At 32.7% G+C, this 27,886-nt stretch overlaps 1 protein-coding gene across 2 annotated transcripts in view; it reads left to right on the plus strand.

Annotated features, from left to right (window-relative positions):
* The first annotated feature begins 765 nt into the window (after positions 1-765).
* The window catches only part of LOC127698637 (uncharacterized), a 44,366-nt gene continuing 17,245 nt past the window's right edge, over positions 766-27,886 (plus strand). For both annotated transcript variants that reach the window (XM_052202195.1, XM_052202196.1), the window contains exons 1-12: positions 766-893; positions 3,142-5,050; positions 5,477-5,570; positions 6,198-6,282; positions 6,695-6,857; positions 7,586-7,621; positions 9,553-9,633; positions 12,105-12,221; positions 13,798-13,896; positions 25,816-25,971; positions 26,186-26,278; positions 27,580-27,693. In XM_052202195.1, coding sequence (XP_052058155.1) covers positions 3,158-5,050; positions 5,477-5,570; positions 6,198-6,282; positions 6,695-6,857; positions 7,586-7,621; positions 9,553-9,633; positions 12,105-12,221; positions 13,798-13,896; positions 25,816-25,971; positions 26,186-26,278; positions 27,580-27,693 — 2,931 coding nt within the window. In that variant the 5' untranslated portion in view covers positions 766-893; positions 3,142-3,157. The remainder of the gene's footprint in view (positions 894-3,141; positions 5,051-5,476; positions 5,571-6,197; positions 6,283-6,694; positions 6,858-7,585; positions 7,622-9,552; positions 9,634-12,104; positions 12,222-13,797; positions 13,897-25,815; positions 25,972-26,185; positions 26,279-27,579; positions 27,694-27,886) is intronic.

Consider the following 27,886-nt stretch of genomic DNA (forward strand, 5'->3'; position numbering starts at 1 on the left):
GGTGTGTTCAGCAATTAAAAAGGAAAAGAATGTCAACAAAGAAAGTGAAACTAAGGTGAACCATTTCGTTGACTGATTCGATCCACACTGAAAAAATCATTCTTATACAGGTCAAAAACGGTGATTAACATTTTTTATCCTATAACATGAAATCAAACAGACCTAGAAAAATCCAATTGCACGTGTTCGCTATCTATTTGTATTTATACTTATGTTTATATCGGGTTTAATGACCGCCATTAGTCTTCGGAAGTCATCTCGGTGGTTAACTAGATGTCGTCTTGACTAAAATACACACGAAATGCTGATACATATTATCGAGTCCATGCATTGTTCATTCTTTATTTAAGACTTTTTGTAATTTGGATATACTTTTTAGTATGTTTTAAATCGCACGTGAGAATTTGAGTCAAATCGGTGATCATGAACTTAAATTGATAGGTAATGCCCCTCTAAATGACACTTTCTGAGTTTAATCACTTTTACATAATTTACTATACATAGAAGATAAGTGTTTATTTCAAATCCAAGTGTGTGTGGTGTTTGAGACAGGGATCTATATTACCAGCGCAATTATAAGTCCTTATTTAAGATAATTATTGTCACAGACATGTATACATGTCTCTGTTATTGTCTACTATTATTTTTGAAGAGAAACAAACACGGAATTTTTAGTCTGTCCGTTAGTGTTTTAATTTTATTGTTTCGTCTCTGACTTTTTCCTTGGCGTCTAAGAAAAAGTCAGAAACCACCGAAATAGTTTACAATGCGCATGACAAACATGGAAAGTTGTTTATGAATTTTTGTTTGACAGTTTCTTCCATCCTACCGTCCTGAGAATAGAATGAAATTCATCAACAATTGACAATACTTTTAATTTAGACAGAAACATAGTATGTGCTTTCCCTTAAACCGCACATATCTTCAAAAACCGTTAAACATTTCTGTCGATTTTTTGAATAATTAGTCGTGTTTCTACATGATTCAGTCATTATTTGTTAAAAACTTGGCGTTAGAATTTAAATTTATTCACGTGCAGGGTTCACACTAAACTAACATCAAATGAGTCCAGATACATAGGGAGTCCACAGTTTTCTGCCTTTCGATTGCAGTACTGGATGAATACCTGGATTGCCATCAGTCATGTCAGTACTGGATCTATAATATAAACATTTCATATCAAGATTCAAGAACAATCCCTGCTGTAATAGAAGTATTTACACTTATATGCAAATGTGTCCACTAGTACTTCAAGTCAAACAAGTTCCCACAAAAATTTTGCATCACAATTTAAAACATTTGACATAACTAATCAAAGTACTGAACATCAGATGACCACAAGTTCTTGTGGATGGTCAAAAGCACTTGTCTCAGAAAAAAATCACATCTCTAAACCTGAAACTGAGGTTAATGTACATAGATATATTTTTTTCTGAGACAAGTTCGTGCGTGGATGATGAATAAATGACATGAAATTCAACCTCACCCTAACAACTATTATATTGTAGTGATACAAATCAGTATACACTGGTTTATTGTTATATACTAGTATTAATATAACAGTTACATGTATATATAGTTTTCATCCATTTGTATATCATTCTATTCTACTGTTCTCATAATGTGCAGTGCAAGTGCATGGCGGACACTCTTCTGTAAAAATTCAAATTTTTCTAAAAGATTGGATATGAGTAGGCATTCATATTTTCCCGCAAAAACAATCTTTCATGCAGAGTTACCGGTCCTTGCGGTGATTGCCGAGATATTCTTCCGGATGTGTTAACTTATATATATATATCTAACAACAAAACACTTTCATATTATTAATTGATGTTCTAAACAAAAATATTTTTATCAGTATTCATTGAAGAGACGTATTCAGTTTATAACAAACAATAAGGAATGTTATTTTGCACTCATTAATGTGCGTGTATTTATCATGTTTATAGATCGGTTACAAACCCAAAACGAAAGTTACGTAATGGAAATCTAGGCGATAGCAATACATCGGAATGCCCTCACGGTCATCTCGATGTAAAAAGGTGGTTGTTGCATGATAACAGAAGGTTATTCAGAGACCAATCTAGGGTCATTTGGAGTAGCTGTATCTAAATACCCTTATAAGTGTAAATATGTCTATTGGGAGCACAGAGATTACAGGTGCTTATTTCATGTGATGATAAAGGTCCCCTCTCGCCCTTTCTGCCTTTACCATCACCTGAAGCAAGTGCCTGTAACAGAGATGATTTTTTCATTGATTTGACTACCAGTAAAAACCCTGCTCAAAAATTTTAAAATTTTAAAATTGAATAAGTTACTGTGCAACAATTACCCAAAAACTGATTAATATTATTTGAAAACCGAATTTTATATATATGGTTAAATATAGCTCACATTGATAACAGAGACTATAATTTTGAGATGTATGTTACTTTAACTCATTTAAAATAAACTTATTTACACTTGTATGCCAATTTCTCTGCCATAACTTAAAATCGTACAAGTTCCCATAAAATTTGACATCATAATTAATAAGTGGTTGCTTGACATCAGAAGGTTAATCAGAAACAGATCAATTGTCATTTGGAGAGAAACTTCAGCTAAATACCAAAAGTGTAAATACTTTTATACAATTTTACTTCGGGAATACTATTTTTCTAAAATAACAATATGGCAGATGTAATTATTTAAAAGGTAGACAATTCTACAAATTTCATGCCATATTGTTGTACAACTAATGGATGTTAAATTTATAAATAAATGAAAACTAATTATAATTACATGACCGAGTGAAGTACACACAACAATGTATGAAATTGATTTGTCAATTTTGGTATATATTTTTTATTTTGTATCTAATTCGTGTAATTATAGATTTAATAGTACATGTATTATATATTTTTTTATTGTACATCTTGCCCATTGTTGAAGGATTATGGTGATCTATAATTGTTTAAATCCACACCATTTGGACTTAGTGGGATAGTTGTCTCTTTGGCAATCATACCACATCTTATTTTATATAATTTTCAAAATTGTCCATTCTATCATATATCTTGTTATCCATTTCTTAAAATGTATATAGTTAATGTATAAGTAGTACAGTAAGTTTGACACAAAATTTCTTATTTAATTTTTTAGCTACTGAGGGTCAAATATGGAAGGCCATTTTAACCAGGAACTAACTAACCGTTTAATACATGGCTTGCAACAAACAGGCCAGGATGGACCATATGAGAATGATCAACAACATTATATGGATGAGGAGAATGCAGTTGACTTTCAAAGATATTTAGAGCCAAATTCTCAATTTCTTGGGCAAAATTTTGAAGACATGGACCCTAGTGATTTTCCAGGACAGTCATTTATGAATAAAGGTGATAGATTGAATTCACAAAATGAAAGTATGCAGAGAGATGAAGAGCTCATTCAAATAGGTAATAACCAACAAGAGCAAACAGGAAATAATGCAGCATATCAACGATCCCGTCCAGATGGAAGCCCAATGTTTTCACAGAGCTCTGGTTTTGTGGCTGGTGATAGTGAATCAGTCGTATTTCGTCCAATAAAACAGCTAGATTTCTCTTCTCTTGATGAAACTGCTATGACTGATGTTATTCTTCCAAGAGGAATCAATCGATCTGCATCAACTCCTGAACATAATAATAGAAGTATTTCAATGATCACTAGAGAACAGTTTATTGAAAATTCAGGAATGAACCGTAATGACTCCCCTGATGGAAATTTTTATGAGTTGAAAACTTCCCCAAATCAAAGTGAACCAGATGAAGAACTTGATAGTAAGGTGATTTTCTCCCCTCTACATGATCTTAATAATTTTCAAGAAGAGCATTTTGATGCAGGTATGAAATCACCGTCCTTGTCAAGACAACAAATGAGACCACAAGTCTCCCAGAATGTAAATTATGAAAACCAGCAAAAACAAACTGCACATGAAAACTTTGAACTTACTCAACAAACACTTGATGAAACAGATATTTCTCCATTTAGAGATAATTATGAAACACATGGACAGAATACACAGAAAATGGTTAGAAATTCACCACAACATTCTATTCCTTCATTTGGTGTGGATAGAAGGTCACCAAAGTATTCACCAAGTCATGGGCAGTCTCCCCACCATCATAGTATAAGTCCAAGCCTACAGCATTCACAGCTATTTGAGACAAGAGAAATATTTGTGTCAGTTCCACAACAAAGTCAGTTTGGTCATAGTCCCCAGACTCCTGATAGTTTAAACCAGAGTGGCGGATACAGCCAGAAACTAATTGACTTTGATGAACCAAAAACCCAAAGGTTTCTTCCTTCACAACAAAATTTCCAAGCAAATACTGCCATTATTCATTCAGGTCAGGACACAGTTTATAACCATCATCAGAATAAAGTACAAGTCAGTAGGAACCAGCAAGTACAGAACATGGCTCAGACATCAGCAGTAGTAAATCAGCATGCACCCAGTGGTGGAAGAGGACAGGCAATGGCCAATCCATCAACAACACATGATGTACAGATGAAGGACACAAGTAGGTCTCAGATGGCACCAAACAACAAACCAGAGGGCAAGCCTGTGGATAAAAAACCATGGAACTATGCAAAAGGACATGGAAACAAAGATCAACAATCCTACTTGGAAAAAGGAGTGCAGAAGAGGGAAGTTCTTGCTCAGCATGCAAAATCTAGATTAGTAAGAGAGGAACCAAAGGGAAGAGCACAGGAAAAGAATGTTCAGCCACCTGTCAAAGCTAAAGGAAATGTTAGAATGGGTAATGGACAATCAACGGAAAGTTTAAACAAAGTTGGAGATTCTTTTCCAGCAAGCAGGAATACTAGGCAGGCTGTACAGGGCCAGAGCAGAGTTCCAGTATCTAGAGGTAATATTGATCAGTCCAAGGATGGACAAAGCAGATATGGTGGTGTGTCAGTGTCTAAAGGAGGAAACAAAGTAGACCGTGGTAGGACTTCAGAACAGCACAAGACAAAGGAAGAATACTCACCTGTCACACAAATGGAACAATACTCTGAAGCTCATGTAAGTTTTGATTTACCAGTAAACACTTTCATAAGATTTATATTTAAAGAAAGCTATGTTACATTCTCTGATGGACTCTTATATAAATTTATCATCTTGTAAAAAATCAGTTTGGGAATGTTATTATTAATAATAAAAAAGAAGTATAGATAAAAAAAATTTTTTTTTAATAATCTCAAAAGTAGGTTTGATATTTACTTTGTGAGATTGAAAACAAATTAAGTAAACTTGGATTAGTTTTATTCAGATCCATGTAAGAAAACTGCAATGATAATTGAATGAAATAATAAATATGGGTAAAAAAATTAAAAAAATATTTTGGAGATTAACAACAATTTGTCATATTTATTTTTTTATTCCAAAGAAATGTAAAATTATGGATCATTTTCCAGGTTTCTTTTTTCATAATTTAAACTTTCATTTTAGGATAGTAGTTTGGATGTGCAGGGAATGGAAGATGTCCGTAGTCAACTGAAGAATATGTTGAAAATATCAACGGGTGAATCTAATTCTATGATGGGTAAGTGATCTAGAAAATATCTTATTTCATTCTAAAACATGTTTGATATAGTAAAAAGGTTATCATAGAGAAGTTTATTGATGAGTAAACTCAGCAGACTCAATCATTGGCCATAATGTTAAGTGACTTTGAGTGAAGAGCCTATTTTATATATCCTTGACCTCCATAAGGATAACATTTATTACATTTAGATGCACTAGAATTATGTCCAGATACGAAATATTCCACCACACCTAAAGAACTATTTTAACCTGTTTAGAAATACATACTTAGGAACAAATAAACTTTTTGGTTGCCATGTCACTCACCAACGAAATAAGACTTAACAATTTTAACGTACACATATAACATGATATTTAAGTGTTAGGTACAGTTGTATAGAACAGCAAACTAACTTCATCTTGGTATTTTAAATTTCTTGTTAGTAATTGTCTAAGTTCCTGTAAACAAGAATAGTTTTTTATACAATATTTTTTTTGGAATAATCAGTAATGGTTTTAATTCTATTCATGCTTCAGTGGAATTTTGTTTGAATGAAACAAGTTTTAATGTGTTTAAATAGTAATATCCTCAATAAAATTTTAAAAACTGTGAATTGAGAAATTAATTTTTCTTTCTGATTTGTAGGAGCAAAATCATTTGACTTCAATGAAGATCCTGAAGCAGTTCATATTGAACCATACCCAGGAAATGCAGAATATTCATTAATGAGGTAACAAGATTTGTGTTTTGTGTAAATATGGCATCTATGGTGTCTACTAAATCCATTTTGAAGGAGTCCTGATTGGTAGTCCCATGTAATTGTACATTGATAGTCTAATGCTAGATCTATTTTAAGACTTACTTAGTCTTAATTAGAGTTATGTAGGGGTTTTCTTGTGAAATAACTTTTCATAATTATGCACATGAAACTTTGGACCATCAGAAAGTTCTCTTTCTTTTAAAACAAATGAATATAGTGATGAAAGACTCATCTGACCAGCAAGATGACTAGGTATTTAGTAAAGAGAAAAAGACCTTATAAAAAAGAGAAAAAAGAGTATAGGCCCAAAAAGTATTTGTTATTCTGATTAATTTTATTTGCTAGATTATCTAACTACATTGTATTTCCATTGCTGTTTTAGTGGAAATGGTCAGGACAATGTATCAGAGTTACTGGAGAATTTTCCAAGTATAACTGCCTGTATGTGGACAGATAACTCTTCTATAAACAGAAACGATGTGTCTGTACATAATGAAAATACAAGACTAAGAGAAATTTTAGAGAAGGAAAGATATAGAAGGAAGGTATAATATTTTAAAAAGGTGGGGAAAATACTGATGATGGGCAATCAAAAGCCATATGTCTAAGAAAAACAGGCAACACCATGAACAAAAGAAAAAATATTAAAAAAACAAACCAGTGGCAGTCCATAGAACTTGAGACAATAAAAACTAAAGATTGAGCAATGTAAACCCAACCAAAAACCAGGGATGAGATTGTGTGCTCTGGTAGGTTAAATACCATTCCAATGTACATATAGATAGTGATGAGGAAAACAAAGAATATACATGTTACATTTACATTAAATTCTTATTTCCATTTACAAGCTTTATATGAGGAATAATTAATTAATAAAAAATTTGCAAGTTGTATTATGTTGTGGATTCATTATTATTTGTGGGATACCCATTGTCATGGAATTGTGGGTAAGGGAAAACCACAAATTTAGATGTTCAATTAAGTACAAATTTTCTATATGCTTGTATTCAGACTTTGGCAAACCAGGAAATCAAATATCCAAGAAAAAATACAGTTTTTCCTCAATCCACGAAAATTTGTATCCACTAAAATAAATTAATCCACAGTATTGGATTTTTGTTGGTCATAGAACTTCTATGGTAAGCTGTATGAGATGGGTAGCGTGATTCATGAATTTCTATGGCAAGCTGTATAGGATGCAGAGGATGTTTTATTATTGGTTAATTCATGTCATCCTTAAAAAACGATTAAGTATTACTTGTTACTATTTCAGCATTGTGAACAACAAATACAGAAGTTGAATATAAAGGTAAATACTTGATTTCAGTGAATGAAGTTAATTGTAAATGGAATTTTCTTCATAAATGGACATTTTTATAAGAAAAAGTACTTTCACTGTACTTGAAATATTGATACTTTTTGGTACTTTTACGTCTCATAAACAAAAGATAGCTTATTTTATACATTTGTTTATGATTTTTGTCGAGCCTGCGACTTTTGTCGCAGAAAGCTCGACATAGGGATAGTGATCCGGCGGCGGCGGCGGCTACGGCGGCGGCGGCGGCGGCTTTAGCTAACTTCTTAAAAGTTTTATATTTTAGAGGGTGGAAGACCTGGATGCTTCATACTTTGTATATGGATGCCTCATGTTACGAAGTTTCCGTCAGTCACATGTCCAATGTCCTTGACCTCATTTTCATGGTTCAGTGACTACTTGAAAAAAAAGTTCAGATTTTTTGTAATGTTAAATTCTCTCTTATTATAAGTAATAGGATAACTATATTTGGTATGTGCTTACCTTGCAAGGTCCTCATGCCCGTCAGACAGTTTTCACTTGACCTCGACCTCATTTCATGGATCAGGGAACAAGGTTAAGTTTTCGTGGTCAAGTCCATATCTCAGATACTATAAGCAATAGGTCTAGTATATTCGGTGTATGGAAGGACTGTAAGGTGTACATGTCCAACTGGCAGGTGTTATCTGACCTTGACCTCATTTTCATGGTTCAGTGGTTATAGTTAAGTTTTTGTGTTTTGGTCTGTTTTTCTTATACTGTATGCAATAGGTCTACTATATTTGGTGTATGGAAGGATTGTAAGGTGTACATGTCTAGCTGGCAGGTGTCATCTGACCTTGACCTCATTTTCATGGTTCAGTGGTTATAGTTGATTTTTTGTGTTTTGGTCTGTTTTTCTTATACTGTATGCAATAGGTCTACTATATTTGGTGTATGGAAGGATTGTAAGGTGTACATGTCTAGCTGGCAGGTGTCATCTGACCTTGACCTCATTTTCATGGTTCAGTGGTTATAGTTGAGTTTTTGTGTTTTGGTCTGTTTTTCTTATACTGTATGCAATAGGTCTACTATATTTGGTGTATGGAAGGATTGTAAGGTGTACATGTCTAGCTGGCAGGTGTCATCTGACCTTGACCTCATTTTCATGGTTCAGTGGTCAAAGTTAAGTTTTTGAGTTTTGGTCTTTTTTTCTAATACTGCATTCAATAGGTCTACTATATTTGCTGTATGGAATGATTGTAAGGTGTACATGTCTAGCTGGCAGGTGTCATCTGACCTTGACCTCATTTTCATGGTTCAGTGGTCAAAGTTAAGTTTTTGAGATTTGATCTTTTTTTCTAATACTATATGCAATAGTTCAACTACATTTGGTGTATGGAAATATTTTATGATCTATATGTCAGTCACGCAGGTTTTATTTGACCTTGACCTCATTTTCAAGGTTCATTGCTCAGTGTTAAGTTTTTGTGTTTTGGTCTGTTTTTCTTAAACTATAAGCAATAGGTCAACCATACTTGTTGTATGGAAGAATTGTTAGCTGTACATGTCTGCCTAGCATGGTTCATCTGACCTTGACCTCATTTTCATGGTTCATTGGTCAATGTTTAGTTTACTTGGTTAATGTTAAGTTTATGTGACAGTTGTATTAAAGCTTTATATTTAGGACTATCAACATAATATCAATGATTAGTAAAGAAGGCGAGACATTTCAGCGTGTGCACTCTTGTTTAATACAGTTGTTTTAATTTATGTTTTTAAATTTTAGTATCTTAAAAAACATGCAAATATTTTAATCTGGCAGTTTTGATATTACAATATATAGCGAAATATATATATTTTATATCTACATAAGGCAGGTAACTAAAAAAGCTTGAATTATCTCCCCTTTCTGTAAGTATACAGTGCATTTTAATACAATTCATACTTCTGCATTCTTTTAACAGCATTTAGAAACACAACAGCAGTTAGCAGTTGCAGTGTCTACAGATAAACGGAAAGATATAATGATCGAACAGTTAGACAAGGTAATTCACCATATTAAGCTTTTGAATAAGTATTTTTAAGTTATTCATTGTAAGTTGGTATAGATGGTTCTTTAGGATTCTGTCGTCTCTTTTACGGACTAGCTTTATCAGATTTCAATAATGCAAAGGAACAGTTATGATTAGACCTTTATGTTGCCTCATATTTTCAAGGTTTTCAGCATTTAGTATACATCTTTGGGGTATTTTCATTTTATAGCCTTGGTGTACATGAAAAAAAGATGATTATATAAAATTCACAAATTAAAAAAAAAAATTGTTGAATGATTGATTACCTTTATGATAGATATAAGAAGATGTGGTATGAGTGCCAATGAGACAACTCTCCATCCAAGTCAAAATTTATAAAAGTAAACCATTATAGGTCAAAGTATGGTCTTCAACACGAAGCCTTGGCTCACACCGAACAGCAAGCTATAAAGGGCCCCAAAAAATTACTAGTGTAAAATCATTCAAACGGGAAAACCAATGGTCTAATCTATATAAAAAACGGGAAACACTTATAAACCACATCAACAAACGACAACTACTGAACATCAGATTCCTGACTTAGGACAGGTGCAAACAATTGTAGCGGGTTTAAACGTTTTAATGGTACAGTAGACTCCGGCAAATCGGATACCCAAAATGTCAGCTAAAAATATCCGATTGCCCGATATATTCAATTAGACGATGAATGTATATTCATTGAATATTCTGCAATAATGAGTAGATATAATCCTGAGATGTTACTAACCCTGACAATTGCTAAATATGTGAAAGGGCTGGAGGATTGATAGAGTGATTTTTATCAGTTACATCTCCACGATGTTTGTGTAAAAAATTATCAGCTGATTATGTAATGATTAAATTTGTTTGCAGTTTTTAAATCCTTTATTTATTAAAATAAATCAAATGTCCTGAAATATTTATGTGAATTATTATCTACCATCCATAGTTTGTCTTTATTTGTTTTGTAAGTAAATTAATATCCATTATTTACATTATCACACAGGTAAACTAATTTGGCTATAAATAGATCTGAGCATGTCTGTGTAGAATCTCCAAACTAAAATCGTATTTGTTATAATTTTATTTCTTTAAATAATCAAATTTAAATTTATTAAAATAATCATGATTGATAAAATATTATTGCATAAAGTTTACGTTTTCTGAAGACTATTAATATTTAGGTCATAGTTCTAGAGGCTTCCTAACAAATTTGTAAACATCCAAAATGGCGTCCATGACATGTGGTTACTTTTGCACATGTGAAAAAATATATCTGACAAAAGTCAGATTTCTCTTGTCAAAAGGGATTTATATTTATATTGCAATAAATTATTCAGAAGGAGGTACATTCAGTTTAGATCATATTTCTGATTCTGTGAACATTTAGAGTTTAATCAAAATTCTCCAAACAGCAACGTCAACTTGTCAACTGAGTCTTGCATACTTTATAAATAAATTCAAACCATTTGAAGTAAAAGGGCATCTAATTCACGTCACAAAGGAAGACAATGATTAAAGACAACAATTTATTAAGAAATAGTTCCTTTTATTTAGTAAAAACAAAATCTTCTTGTCTGCAAGATTGTAAATTCGTAACTTCTGGGTCCATTTCCTGTCAGAAAAACATTGAAAATATCCGATTGTGCATGGTTTTGAACAAAATGACCTGAATATTCTTATCCGATTTGCCGATATATTCTTATATCCAAGATCGATTACACGATAAAATTAACATTAAACATATAGGGAAGGGTTTGGTGTTTTGAAATAATATTACAATAGCCGATATATTCGTTTAGCCGATATCCGATTAGGTGGAGTCTACTGTACCAAACCTTCACCCTTATCTGAAACAATAGTGTAACATCACAACATAGAAAGACACACTATAAAATATCAATTGAAATGGCTTAACTCAATCAAAAGACATATTAACACCAGTGAACATACACTGAACAAATAAATTTGATCTATGATACAATGTAAATACAAAATAAATAAACTAAGGGAAGAATAATTAAAGTAACATGTTAAACCGCTGTGAAATGTTAAACAATTTAAGAAAAACAATATGCTTGAACAAAAATATCAGCAATTTGCAATTACTTTAAACACAGGTAAATGAAAAAATTTTGTTGTTAGGTATACGTGTACAGTTCAAATGGAAAAAAAAAATATTTTTACAAAATAAATAATTTTGATGTTCATAGTACGAAGAAGTGAAAATTTATAGTAATACCAAACACTTATCACAGCTGGTATATAGACCAGATATAACCCCGAATAACATTAAATAACAAAAAAGCATTACAATTAGTATCAACAGGAACTTACTTATAACTATAACCTTTATTTTGTAATTAACAATTAAAAAACAATTATTTTGAAACAAAGTGTTTATTATTTGCATTATTCCTGCACATGGGATAAACTGAATGTCAGACCCACTTTGTATTTTCTAGCAATTAGGTAAAGTATTGGAAGGATGGAAGGTTCAAGATCACGAGAAGACTATATCACTAGAGAAAAGTAGACAGGAGAAAATGAAATTAGAAGAAACTATAAACAAACAACAGAAGGTATCTTTTAAACTTGCTTCTATTTATTTGATTATGCTTATAATTATTTGAAAATATTGGTGCAGGTGAGAAATTTTAGTGTGTGTCCTCTTATTATCCCAGTAAATTAAAAAGCAAATTATAGGTCAATATTTACCGAAAATGCTTAATATCAAATCAATGACTGCTGCTGTTTTAAATCATATCAAGTTTGAAATTTGATAGTCTAAATGGTCTTCATGGCAAAAAAAATGACAGAATGAAGAAGTCTTTTATTTTTTAGTCCAGTCCTAGGTAACTATGAGGTTAAAAAGAATTGACATTTTACACTCATCTTTGATGCCATTTAAGGTCTGAATTAAAATTGGTTATTTTTTGGCACAGGTGAGTCTTGTGAAATATTGACATGAGGTCCTATAGATAGTGTATGATACATATAAAAAGAAGTTACTAAGACTGATTGCAACTTGTAACTATATTATTTCGTTATTATACTGATATTTTATACGACCGCAAAAATTAAAAAAATTTTGGTCATATATTGGTATCACGTCGTCGTCGTTTGAAGATGGATGATTTCCGGGGATATAATAACTTAAGTATAAGTAAATAGAAATCAATCAAATTTTAACACAAGGGTTTATAACCACAAAAGGAAGGTTGGGATTGATTTTTGAGGTTTTCGTCCCAACAGTTTAGGAATTGGGGGCCAAAAAGGGGCACAAATAAGCATTTTTCTTGGTTTTCGCACAATAACTTTAGTATAATTAAATAGAAATCTACGAAATTTAAACACAAGGTTTATGACCACAAAAGGAAGGTTGGGATTGATTTTGGGAGTTTTGGTCACAACAGTTTAGGAATTAGGGGCCAAAAGGTCCACAATTAAACTTTGTTAGATTTCATCAAAAATTGAATTATTGGGGTTCTTTGATATGCCGAATCTAACCGTGTATTTAGATTCTTAATTTTTGGTCCCGTTTTTAAATTGGTCTTCCTTAAGGTCCAAAGGGTCCAAAATTAAACTTAGTTTGATTTTAACAAAAATTGAATTCTTGGGGTTCTTTGATATGCTGAATCTAAACATGTATTTAGATTTTTGGTATTTGGGCCCCTTTATCAAATTGGTCCACATTGAGTTCTAAAGGGTCCAAAATTGAACTTTATTTGATTTCATCAAAAATTGAATTCTTGGGGTTCTTTGATATGCTGAATCTAACCATGTATTTAGATTTTGGATATTGGACCATAATAGGTGACTGTCCAATTTAAATTTTTTAAGTTCTTAGACCACATTCATTCTGTGTCAACTATTTAATCACAATCCAAATTCAGAGCTGTATCAAGCTTGAATGTTGTGTCCATACTTGCCCCAACTGTTCAGGGTTCAACCTCTGCGGTCGTATCAAGCTGCACCCTGCGGAGCATCTGGTTATATGGATGTTAGAAGGCAAGACCTCTTGATGAGTAACACTTGTTACTGGAAAACAATTTGATTTTGAAGGGAGGAATAGTGTATGGATTTGGGCTAGAACATTCTGTATAAAAGAGAACTAATGTGAAACACTAAAGAATTTGTGTTCGCACTGCTTTACAGGTGATAGATTCCTTTGAACAAGATATGGCTCAAGCTTTAGAAGTGGTGAGAGTGGAACGAGACGAAGCAGAAACTACTGTTGAGGAACTTAGATCACAGGTAAATGTTGTCCACCTATGTCAGTATCTTTTATAGACAATAGAAAAGAGTCGCTTTGATGCCTTGTCAACGATAGTAGGCGGGCATAATGTTTATTACTCATTGCCTGTGTCAGTCCATAAGTCCATCTGTCCATTTATCCCTCCTGTTAGGTTGAAATTTTGGTTGAAGGTACACTGGCAGACCTATTTGGAAAATCACCGCGATTTTTGTAAAAACTCCGGTGTTTTTTGGCTAATCTCCGTGAAACGGATAAAAATTAGAGGTTCATCGTAAATTTGCTGTATTTCAGGATATTTTGCATGTTATCCGGAGATTTTCCGTGTCGGCGGGAATTAGCCGTTTGTCCGATAAAACTGGTGTGTATTGAGTCATTGATAGAATCACTGATGCGTGAGCGACGGTTATTAATAGGTCGTTGTATAATCCGTTATGCGTGAGCGACGGTTATTAATAGATCCTTGTAGTGTGGTACAAATTATGATATATAGATGTTTACAGAATTAAAAACAAAGTAACTATAATCATTTGAGATATAAGGAATTTTCAAAAATATTTTATATAATGTTTCTGTAAATTTAGAGAGAAACAGATTATATATATCTGGGGATTAGATGGTTACTTTTTTAAATTATATGTCAGAGGCCGCAGATCATTTAATTGCTTCTAGAACCGTTTATTGAAACAAAAATTAAATGAACGGCCAGGGGAAAGTCTTTAGTAACCTTAGTTGGTATCAGGGGTCAACTGGGTTGAGTTCAATATCGTAGCAGCTACGTAGCGGCTATGTAGTTGCTATCAATATCTATGTAGCAGCTTATCTATAGCTACACGTTCAATAGTAAAAATCTACATAGCACTACGTAGCCGCTACGATATTGAACGCAACCCTGGTAATACATAGAGTCAGACCGTCGTTGCATAATATGTATATGTATTTACACACAATGCAGTGCATTCAAACTCGATTTCGCAAACTCGTGGGTTGTCTTTTAGACAAAAAAGTTCAATTTAAAAGATATGAAAGTTACGTACATGTATACAAGCATAGATATAATAGCCATTATATCTATGATACAAGGAATTGTATATTTAACGTCAATGCCTGTCTTGTAAACTAATCTGTTACACTTTGAAATGTAAATAAGTTCTTTTTAAAAGATTTGACGGTTATTTCACATGAATAAAAGTTCTTCTGATCATTTTTGTTTTACAATGATTTTTGAAAGTGCGATCTTAAAACTAAGTTTGTCCGGACTTGCATGGAATATTTGCCACTGGAAGTTAAGCAACCAACAATCAATCATCTTAAAATAAAATAAATATGCCTGAGCGATAATATTCTTAAATTTTTTAATGTGAAACACAGTTTCTTCATTTATTAGAAATCACTTTCAGGTCTAATGGTAAAGTGAATATACATTCCGGGATGAGATTAATTTACTATAATTGCCAAAGAAAAAGAAATGATATTACGTTTCTTTTAATTAAATTTTAGACTGCAACAAATGTAGATCGAACATTTTTAATAATGAAATAATGCACGTCAAAAATTTCGCTCACAATAGAGATGTTAAAAATAGATTTTATCAATTGTGTCACTGCACGAGATCTTCCAACGGCGGGAAACATCATGTAGCTATAAACACAGGTGATGTTACTGACCGATTGTGGAATGTCAATTTAGGGTTAAATTTGATGTGTAATGATTGACATTATTGTGCGCGTTAGGTTGAGGCTCTAGAAGGTTCATTTCAATTGATAACCAAAATTATAAAATTAAGTTTTTTTTTCAAATCAACGTTTAAGTGTAAAATTTTGTGGGAGGGAAACTTTATTTTGTTTGTTTTTTAGGGGCACAGGGAGTTACCATAAAAATCTATAGGAACATTGAATAAAACAATTTCGAAGGTCACAACTTGTAAACTAATGAAAACAATGATAAACACTGCTGACAAGCGTAAACAGTTGTACATTACTTAGAAAATAGAGAGAGTGAAAAAAAAGGACGTTGATGATGGTTACTGTTCATGTTAATTTTGAAAGATCGTGGTAACTGATTTCTCGGATGGTGGTACTTGCCAAAAGGTTGTATAAAAGGACAAACTAAGTACAATTTTAGCCGTGATATATGGGGGCCCCTCACGCTTGAATTAATTTACGTTACGTATTTCGTCCTTTATTATGACCTACAGTTGATCATAGTTGAGTACTACGTATCGGTCAGGGGCGGATCCAGACACTGTAAAAAAAGGAAGGGTGTGCTAGCCAGGGTTTCTCAGAAAAAAGGGGGTGCTAGTACAGTTGGCCTAATGTATTTGAAGGCCAGGATTGGAAGATTATCAGACATTCTGTGGCTCAATTTTAATTTTATTTTCTAACTGTGAAGTGCTACCTAAGCCGTGGCCTGGAGAACCATACCCAATTTTTTAAAAGGGTGTTCCAAAGGCATATTAAAATACTTCCAGCATTATACAGGTCCTGAGGTACAATTTCTTGGGGAGGAGATTTCAATTGCTGTTATGTGGGTTAATTTTTTGTTACTAGGAATTTTCGTTTTTTTTTTTCATCAGATTTGCCCCAATTGTCTATTCTGTTAAGGTTCACAAAAGTCAAAATATATAACACTTCATAAACATCTGAACTTTGCCTGTATTTTTCAACCTATAATGAATAAAGTCCTAAACTATATGCAAATATCTTCATTTAAACATACTTAAACATATGCACACCGTGTAAATTGTAAATAAAATTGAAATTGTTATGTTGTGGCCAACCCGGTTCTTGGGGTGAACACCAAATTTTCCAAAAGAAGTCTGGAGGCCTATTCTGATCATATTCTGATCCCCAATTTGATGAGAGAAAAAAATATTGTGGTCTGGCAGTTGACAAAAAAAATCGGAATTCCAGAATTCCCCATACCGTTTATTTCAAGAAAAAAATGTTTGGTGCATGGCAGTGGGGAATAACGTTGTGTTCCGAATTATTTCCGACTCAGAACAAACCCCTAACCCTTTGAATTTAAATGTTGCTCCTATATACCTTACTATCGTGAATTTTCAATGTTTCATGTATATTTCAGGTCAGATCCCAGGGCATACTATGTGTTCAAAATTATAAAAACGTAGAAAATTCATGATTCATGTACGTGTAATATGTCTCAAGAAAATGGATTGAAGGCATATTAATTATCAAATTATTTATTTGTACAAAAAAACACATAGGCAATGAAAACCGTGTGTGCGCCAAGAAAGGTCAATACGTATGACTCAACTCGGAGGCTGATTTAGGGGCAGGCTGTCCAGATCCCTCCTTATGGAACTACATATGGTTAATTTTGACTTTTATTTACTTGTTTCACTTACCCGAATAATTCAGTCGTTATATTCCGCTGATCTACGATTATTTCATTAACAAGTATATAGAAGAGATCGATTACGGAGAGAGACTGAATTTTTCGGGGTTAGTTCCACTCCGACCTTTTTTTAGTTTATACAATAAAGCAAGTCTATTTAATCCATTTCTCCGCTGTTTTCGTTATATATAGCACTTTCGTCATACTAAGGTTAGGTTTCAAAGAGTGGATCATTAATATGAACATGTCGGGGTCTTTTAGAGCTGACAATGCGGTATGGGCTTTGCTCATTGTTGAAGGCCGTACGGCGACCTATAGTTGTTAATTTCTGTGTCATTTTTGGTCTCTTGTGGAGAGTTGTCTCATTGCCAATCATACCACATCTTCTTTTTTTATATATAATAACAATATCATAATTACAAATACTAATTCTCCTTACGTCATCCGAGAATACACGTGTCTTTTCTTTAGGCTAAAGCGCGAGTAGATGGTCAGATATATATATATGGAATTTAAAAGGACCTTGACTGGCTACACAGCCCTTGCACGATCTGATCGATGGTCAGAAAGATGACCGTCAAGTTCTAAGTGCACACAAATGGTCACATGTCATGAATATCCATGAACGTACAACGAACTAAATTTTATATATACGAATCCTTGCTGTACCACAGGTGTCCTTGTGTAATGAAATTTTAGGGTATTGGTGCATAGTCAAGTGATTAGATAAACTTGGATAATCAATGAGAGAGAATGAATGACCATTTTAAGTTAATCCAGGGACTTTCTATTGATTGTTGTTTGCTTTACGCTGCATTAGCACAAAAATGCTATATCGCAGCGAGAGCTTATTCCAATATTTTTACAATTTAAGGTATATTTTTAAAATCAGGCAATAAGGTCCTTCAATAAACTAAAAATCTAGACTAAAGGGACTTTCTATACTAACGGGATAAGATAAGATAAAACTTTTTTTTATTAAATAATGAAAGCTTTTTCAGATAAAGGGAGTGTCGGACATAGTTTTAACTCTAAATGAAACTGTTCTTTAATTCATAAATAATAAAACATAAAATTAAAGGCATTTTAGACCCTTCCTACAAACAAAAAAGATGAGCATGAAAAATAAGTGAAAGGGGGGTGGGCATAAGTGACTGGTTACGAATTAATTTTAATAGTAGTTCACCGTGCAAGAAGTTTTAAAGTACTAATGGAATAGTGTGACAGAAGCGGATTTAGAGGGGGCCAGGTACCCCTTTTCTTGAAAAAAAAATGTGGTTGATTATACATGTATTGGGAATCACTGAAGCATGACTGAAGCGACCCCCTCTTAGGCAGTCAGTGCATATGAAAATTTCTGGATCCGCCACTGGTGTGCTAGCTTATAAATGATATATTTTTTACTTCCTTTATTTTTTTTAATCCTTACTCCGTCTTTGTAAAATAATCGAGACTTCATCAGGTATACACGCGGAGAAATAAAATATTGAAGTGATTTGAGTACCGATATATGAAATGTCTCCTTGGTAGCTGGTATCCCTTGTGGGATTAATAAATTGAACTCATGTGTGCCGGAATAGGTCATTAATATATTTAATTTTTATTATTTGTCAACTAATGGTACGGTAATAACTTTTATTTTTTTATTTTCCTTTTGTTTCAATTTCAATTTGCCCTTCGTTCTGTGAACAAAATAACACGGCTACACATTTTAAGACAAAACACACTAATAGTTCGACTAACACGTTGACTTATTGTACTCACTTAGTATCAGATAAACGAGATGCATGCTCCTTAAAATCATTTCAGATATTCTATGGAATTTTTAATTCACCAGAAAATCAGAAATATCCATCTTAAACATTTCTTTTTCATTGGATGTTATATCATTTTAAATATCTAACAAGGCACATAAAAAATTCTAGTTTTTTTGCGATGTCCAATATTACGTGCGATGATGCGTAGCTGCATGGAAGTTACAACATGAATTACATCATTTTGATTATCTTTGAAATCACTCACACGTGGCGGTGTACACATTACACTCAATATACGACTTAAAATACCTGGGGCAATTAATACTTCCGTTTATTGTCCCTTTACTAGCCAGTGTACCTGTGTAAGGTTATAGATGTAATTTTACATCTATGGTAAGATGTATCTCTGACTCCAAAACAGTTGAGTGCGAATCCCGGATTTTGACAAAGAATGTTGGAGGACGAAAAGACAACATTCGAAATGAGATTTATGTATAAAGTTTATATTATGCATATATACCATTGAAGCAGCCTCTGATAAATTGTCATCTAAAACGGTATAAATTAAAATTCTGTTGACATGGCACGAAGAGGAGTTGAGAAATATGCGACACATTTTATTCAATGTCCTCACAAAGGTAGTTTATTTTACATGTTCTCGGACATTAAATATATTTCTTGTGTGACAGTTTGCTGACTGTTAACACCATGTTCAATTTATCTTAATTGACAAACATTTTGATAAGGTTCCATCATTTGAAAATAAGTTATTAAAATCTCAGTAGGTTCAAAACTACTAAATTTTATCACACAGAATGCAACAAATAAAGGTTACAGAAATGGGCTCTACCACTTCACACTTTGGCAATTGAAAATAAAATCTAATCAGTCAAATTCTCAGTATCACAACTTCATTTAACTGCAGTAGATATTGTCTTTCAAGATAACTGAATAAAATAAATATTCTTTAAAACAAGAGTGTAGGGAATCTATTTCCTACCGACTCGCATGAACAATTTTCATTTTTTTTATATACTGCCTGAATGACATGACTCAAGAAATATTTGTCACTGGACATCAATTTAAAAATTAAAAAGAAAACAAAGAACTCGAAATTAAGGATCTGTATGACACCGTACGGCCCTTCTCAGACAGTGAGCAAAACTCATACCATATAGAATTTATAAAATGCCCCGACATGACATAATTTGGAAAAATTAAAAAGACAACACCTTTAAAAATTACAAGCTCCTGACTTGCCAGGACAGTCATAAAATGAGGAGGGTTTAAACCTATTTGAGATAGCTCAACCCTCATGCAGTCACCAATCCTGGAATGTAAGACTGAGAAAATCCATATCCTTTGCTTTATAGGATAGGACTGGGCCTCTCCCAACCTGGACAGTGAGGTAATACCATGCACAAATTGTGAAAATTAAAGTTAAAATCAATAAGAATCATTGGATCTAGTGTAACGCAGTTATAAACAGTCAGAGAAAAATCATGAACTTGTGTGATACCAAAATATACGTACATAAAATCGAGAGAAAAAGGCACGACCATAAGTATGCATTAAAGCAATCTATGTATGTAGCAGGGAATTTATGTTTTTTTTTTGTTCACATCTCATCCTTTTTTTTCCATTCATTTCCAATGTTTGTCGACTTGATATATAGCCTGGTTAAGGATGTACTTATGTGATGTTTATGAATTTGTGTATAGCTTGTTATGTTTCTTTACAAAAGCTTCTCCGACTTATAGTATCTATCTATCTATACTACTTAAACGAGAAGACCTCATTTTGTTAGTCGCTTCTCTTCCTTTCATAATAAATTAATCATCATGACTCTGTGTTCTATAGGTTCCATGCATAGTTGCATTTGTCATCTATTCTTATGATTCTACTGTTTGGGTTATTTTAGGAGAAATCAATTTAGCAGTGATCGCCGTGTAGAAGAAACTTGGAATTGATAGTTTATATCAAATATACTTTATTGATAATAAATGTATGTTCATAGTATACAGAAACGCCAAAATAATGGTATTTAACAGAAAAAAAAAAATAATGCACTTTGGAGAAAAGGGAGAGGGCTTGAAAAAAATTGTCCCGTCTCCAGGAGTCCCTATGAATTTTGATACCTTTTCTGAAATTATCCAGATTTATAAAAAGAGATGGACCATTTTGTACATATACCAAGGGGAAACTTCGTGCAAAGCATTATTATTTATAGTTTAATTGAATTTAGTAGAAAAAGAAAATTTGGTGAAAATAAAACCAAGATTTTTTTAGAAAATCCACAGATTTTAAGACCGAGATTTTTATACGATTCCAATTTTTTTTTTGGGGGGGGGGATCGTATAATGGTATGATGTGGTTGTTGTCGTCTACGTCGTCCGAAGACACATTTGTAGTTTCTGGACTATTATTTGTGTGTAAGTGTATGGATCTCTCTGACATTGTACCACAAAGTTCCATATCACAAAAGGAAGGCTGGGATTGAGTTTGGGGGTAATTGCCCCATTCATGAAGGAATTCGGGGCCATAAAAGGGCCAAAAAACATTTTTTTAGTTTTTCTAGTTTTTCAGGCAATAACTTGTGTTTAAGTCACTGTATGGATCTTTCTGAAATTGTACTACAAGTTTCCATACTACAAAGGAAAACTGGGATCAAGTGTTGAGGTTATTGCTCCAAAGGGCGGGGGGGGGGGGGGGGGGGGGGGTTGTTGTGAGTTCAAAAAGTTTGCAGGTTTCCAAATTTTTAAAAGGGGTTTAATTTTTTTTTCAAAATTTTTCAAATTTTAAAATATTTCAAAAGTTTCAAGAAGAAATCTTTAATTGCACAGTATTGCCCAATAGATTTGAAAGACCTTTACACATGTTTTTTCAGAAACCTATATTATGTCAAAAATTTGATCACAATCAGGGGTTAAAAAATCCACTAGCCCGACGCCCGGGACTAGACTTTTACACTTCGGGCAATTAAAACTTGTAACCGAATATGCCCGACGGACTAGTAACAAACAATTCTTGGCATTTCCAAAATAGTAAGTGGAAAATCCCCTCAACGCTATTCTATCTTAGCCAATCAGATTCAATTACGTACGTCATCCGGGATTCCAAGAATTTGAACCGATTTTGTACATGTTTTAAAAATAGAACAACTAACTCTGGGTGGACCGGTATCATGTATTGATCGCAATTCACGTACTTTCAATATCAATTTCTCAGTACAGGGGGTATTGTACATTGCTTATGCCGAGATTTTCAATTAATGGTACTTGGTTGTATGATGTAATGATCGATATTGACCTGTCTTGTCTAACCCGAATAATTCAGTCGTTATATTCTGCTGATCTACGAAGGCTACATTAACGCCTGAACGTCTTCCTCGATAAAGACCGTCAACCGGAAAATTCACACCGCTATGCAATATGGGAATTTTGATTTAAGTTGGCAGCTAAAGAAGGAGGAGTTTCGGATGTTAATTGATGTTAAATGATGTAAACTGATGTTAATTGATGTTAATTAATTATTATCGGATTTGTGTTAATTGAACACACGTGTTTAGTAAGACAAATGTGGAACAAATGGACAGTCTTAAGTACGTTAATGTCTGGATTAATATTTCTGCAAAGACGTTGTCATTTTATTGTTTCCATTAACCGACTTAAATAAAAATCAAATTATAACTTTGTAATTATTATAAATGTTTACCTTTTGAAATAAATTTTGGTTTATTGAATATATTTACGGGAAAAACGAACTCAAATGTTTTATTTCCATGTATTTTATGACATATTAAAAAACATCTTTGTGTAAAAGAAAAATCGAATCACATCAAATTTTGATCGGCCGTAAAATAAACTTCACATCACTTTATTTATATCACAAATCAATTTACAAAAACTTCTAAAAGATGTCATAATAGAAAGCACGAGTGATCTATCTGGCGGACCAACTTGTGGCTAATGATTGACAGGTATGATTAGATCTTGAGGCTCCTATGGGGAACGTGGTGTCGAAAGGAAAATAGAAGATTATTCAATTATAATTTTTAGGACTCGTACGAAATGTGATCTGATATGGAAAATTTTGAGTTCTTTTAATAGCACAAAGAAATAAGACGTTAGAAGGGTTACAAATGTGTAACTATAAACCAATGACTCGTATGTAATTTACGGGAAAGATTTTATCAAAAGTTTGTTGAAAACTTTCAATTTCAAACCTTCTTGGTTGGAATGAATATGTTCGATTTATATGCAAATAGGTCTTTATTATATAATATATTTAAATTATCTTCATTAATTACAATACAATATATATAACATGTATCTATGATATCCTCCGTAACGACTAAATATATGTACAGGTAAAATTAAATTCTGATCAATCGGGTACAGATTGATTTACGACCTTCCACTGGTATTGCACAAGCAATATCACAGCAGGTGTTAAATACACTAGGACAAGTGTCAGATCAGTTTGACATCCTGCCCGATTACGGTATCTTCCGGAGACTCTATAAGTACAAGGACTGATTTTTTTTCTAAACATGACAATTGTGAAGAATTTTTTTAAGTGAGAACAAAGTTTCTGACCCAAACTATCGATTCACATTATGAATCTATCATGAATAGTAGATTAGTTTACGTTTTTTAACGTAAATACGATTTCCATTCATATATTAAAAAAATTGTAGTTGTCTTTTGCAAAGATAACACATGTATTCATCTTGTTCATTGGTCACATTAAAATAGATTTTTCGTTAATGAACAATGACAACATTTGATATTTATATCGTAAGTAACTTTATTATCAAAAACACCGTTTTATCTCGACCGAAAAGGGAAATAAGATAGTTTTTTTAATCTGACTGTAAACATTGTATATATCACAACGATCTATTAATAACCGTCGCTCACGCATAACGGATTCTATAATCATCTATGTACAACGATCTATTAATAACCGTCGCTCACGCATCACTGGTTCTATCACTGACTCAATACACACCCGTTTTATCGGACAAACGGCTAATTCCCACCGACACGGAAAATCTCCGGATAACATGCATAATATTCTGTAATACAGCAAATTTACGATGAACCTCTAATTATTATCCGTTTCGCGGAGATTAGCCAAAAATCGCGGGCATTTTCCAAATAGGTCTACCAGTGGTAGTTCACATTAAATTTGTGGTGTCATATCGACGTGACACTAAGTTCAATATGATGTGAACATATATGCCAGCCTGATTTTGCAGTTCGTTGTATATGGAAATATGATTTTAATTTATGAAATATGAATTGGATTAAACCAAAAGAAGAAATGTCTTAAGTCACAGAAAAATGCAGAGTTGGAATTTGTTGATTTTATTATTATTATTTTCTTCTTTTTTTTGGGTGGGGGTATTTTTAATTCCAAAAAAAGGGAATGATGAATTACATTCTTTGTACACTTAAAAGTTTATGATTCTGGTTTTATGATTCAGGCTGGTGTGATGCATTTTTAGCTCACCTGGCCTTTTTCTCATCACTTGGCGTTGGTCTTTGTTGTCGTTAACTTTTACAAAATCTTCTCCTCTGAAACTACTGAACCAAAATTTAACCAAACTTGGCCACAACTATCATTGGGGTATCTCGTTTAAAAATGTGTCTGATGACCTGGCCCGCCAACCAAGATGGCCACCATGGCTAAAAATAGAACATAGGGGTAAAATGCAGATTTTGGCTTATATCTCTGAAACTAAAGCATTTAGAGCAAATCTGACAGTGTTAAAATGTTCATCAGGTTAAGATCTATCTGCCCTAAAATTTTCAGATAAATCGGACAACCTGTAGTTGGGTTGCTGCCACTGAATTGGTAATTTTAAGGAAATTTTGCAGTTTTTGGTTATTATCTTGAATATTATTATAGATAGAGATAAACTATGAACAGCAGTAATGTTCAGCAAAGTAAGATCTACAAATAAGTCAATATGACCAAAATGGTCAATTGACCCCTTAAGGAGTTATTGCCCTTTATAGTCAATTTCTAACAAATTTTTTGTCAATTTTTGTAATCTTTTACAAAAATCTCCTCTGAAACTACGGAGACAAATTTAACCAAACTTGGCGACAATCATCATTGGGGTATCTAGTTCAAAAAATGTGTCTGATGACCTCCACTACCAACCAACATGGCCGACATGGCTAAAAATAAAACATAGGGGTAAAAAGCAAGTTTTGTCTATTATTTTTTGAACCGTTATAAATAGAGAAAATCTGAAAGGAGCAAAAATGTTCAGAATAATGAGCTCTACCAATTGTCCATATACGTCAAAACTGTTGATAGGAGTTATTGCCCATAAATGACAAATTTTACCATTTTTTTTTCATTTTTGCCTATTATCATGAAAACTCTGATATTTATAAACATTTTTTTTCCGTTATGCCTTATATGATTTAAATTATAATAGATAAATAAACACTTTAAATCACAAAAATGATCAGCAAGGCAAGATCTATTAAAAAGTCAAATTTTGACGATATAGTTAGTAGACTGTCACTCTTCATAGGAGTGATTGCCTTTAAATGTGGATTTTTTTTACCCTCTTTTGTGTTTTGAGCAAAAACTAAAGAAGAAAGAGAGAAAGTAAACAGACTAAAAGATCACTTATACAAGATCAACAAAATAGGGATTTTTGTCATGAAGTCTATTCTCGTCTACAATGTTGGAGAGTGTCCTTTGTTTGATATGCACATAGACCAAGGTGAGCGACACAGGCTCTGTAGAGCCTCTAGTTTAAAATTTTAATTGATTTTGCAGTTTGAAGAAAAAGAAAGGAATAGAAGACATGCAGAGGAGATGTTAGACACAGAAAGAGAGAAGTCAAGTTTGATAAAGCAAGAGTTAGATATGATAAAGGATAACAGAGATCAGATGGATAAAAAATTCCAACAATTACAGGACAGGATGTATCAGGTAATGTATTCAAGTTTTCTCAGATAATGTAGACAAATGTTTTTGAAGAGAAGGAAGTACTTTCTTTGAATGTTGTTTAATGTGGTTGCACTTACATCCACTCTTATATAAGCATTAGAGTTAAAGTACAGTCAAGGATACTTATCCCTGTTTTATTGATGGTTTTCCCAAATTTTATCCTATCATATTAAACCATTCACATTTTTTTTTCTAGGAACAAGACAATTGGTTCAAAAGAGAGCAAGAACTGTTGAACAAAATAGACCAGGTGTCAGAATCAAATGTTAAAGTAGTTCAACAAGAAAAGGTTGGTACATGTATCATGATTATAATACTGTGGATTCATTTATTTTCGTGGGTATCAATTTTCGTGGATAGAGAAAAAAAGACGTTTCGTGGTATACGTAAATTCGTGGATCGCTGATTACAAAAAAAAAAAAAATTCAGATACGTAATTCATGGATTTCTTTTTGATTTAGGAGATCATATAACCTCCTTGGTTTGATCAATAATAAAACAAACAAAAACGAAGGCATTCATTGAAAAAGTTTTGATTTGTCAAAATCCTCGCTTGGTCATTCTAGGTTAAAATGTTCATTGAAAACTTCTATTACAATAATGGACAGAGACAACTAATTATTTGTTTGTTTTACAATTTATAAATTCTTGTCGGAATTTTATAAGGCATTCAAAACTCTATGATTGAAAGCTCATTTCCTCAATCACGATATAATATATAAGTATAAGTAAAAGGTGTGAAAAAAAATGTTCCTGTCATAAACAATATTACCTACGGGCAATATCCCCGTTCTTAATCTTATTGATTTTTAATCACCAGTAAACCAAACTATGACACGGTAATTAACAACTTGCAGTTATTTTCCATGAACAATTTAAATCAATTTTAAAAAGTAATTTATGACTGATATTCGATATATTTATTACTGATTTAATCAAAATACTTGTATCTTCTTTCAATAAAAACACGTGTTATGTTACAATGTTTACCGCTAGTCAACACTATACTAGAACTGCATAACATAACCGGAAATAAACATGCGACTCCATACACATTTCTCGGGATTATTTTTCGTTGAATTCTTAAATTCGTGGTTCGCTGTGACCCACGAAACCCACGAAAATTGGTATACCACGAATAAAAATGAATCCACAGTAGATTGTAGTACAAATACAAAATTACCCTATATATCATAGTTTAACTTTTGTTTGTTTGAGTCTTGCTTTGATACATGTAGAAAAATCCAAGACTTTCTAGCTTTTATCTCAATCAATAAAACTGATCAAAAGAATTTTGGACAGCATAAAAGATCTATCTATACCCCTGCTTTGTACAATCATGAATAAAATTCTAAGAAAAGAAATTGTAAACATCACAACCAGAGCTATATAAAGGGTAAATTGCTGTGTATCCCAAATATTAATATAGTCAGATCCATTTGATTGTGAAAATAGCATAGTTGAAGAATTTACCTGTGCCCTCTTTGTTTTGTGGTTAACGTTAAATTGAACTGCCTCATTTGAGTTTGGAAAGTTATATAAAATAAAATGTAAGAAAGTTGAGAAATCATAATTTTCTTTTATTTCCAGGACAAAAATGAAGAATTGTCTAACCGTAATAGAGTGATGGAAGAAGAGATACATGAAATACAGAAAATCATAAAGAAGATGGAGATGGAACATGATGCTGTTCTGAGAGAAAAGGTATATTTTATGTAACTTGAAAACCATTATAAAAGATAAGGTATGTTTTGGGCCCAAATAAGACCTAAAATCAAATGTGTTTCCAATCTTCTCTTATATGTAAAATTAGATGTTATATCTATGCAGATCAAAAAACATCTATATTTGAATGAAATATTTATTTACAGTAACATCATCATGCAAAAAGTAAATT

This window comes from Mytilus californianus, unplaced genomic scaffold (assembly GCF_021869535.1).
Source record: "Mytilus californianus isolate M0D057914Y unplaced genomic scaffold, xbMytCali1.0.p SCAF_4, whole genome shotgun sequence".
In the NCBI taxonomy this organism is placed as follows: domain Eukaryota; kingdom Metazoa; phylum Mollusca; class Bivalvia; order Mytilida; family Mytilidae; genus Mytilus; species Mytilus californianus.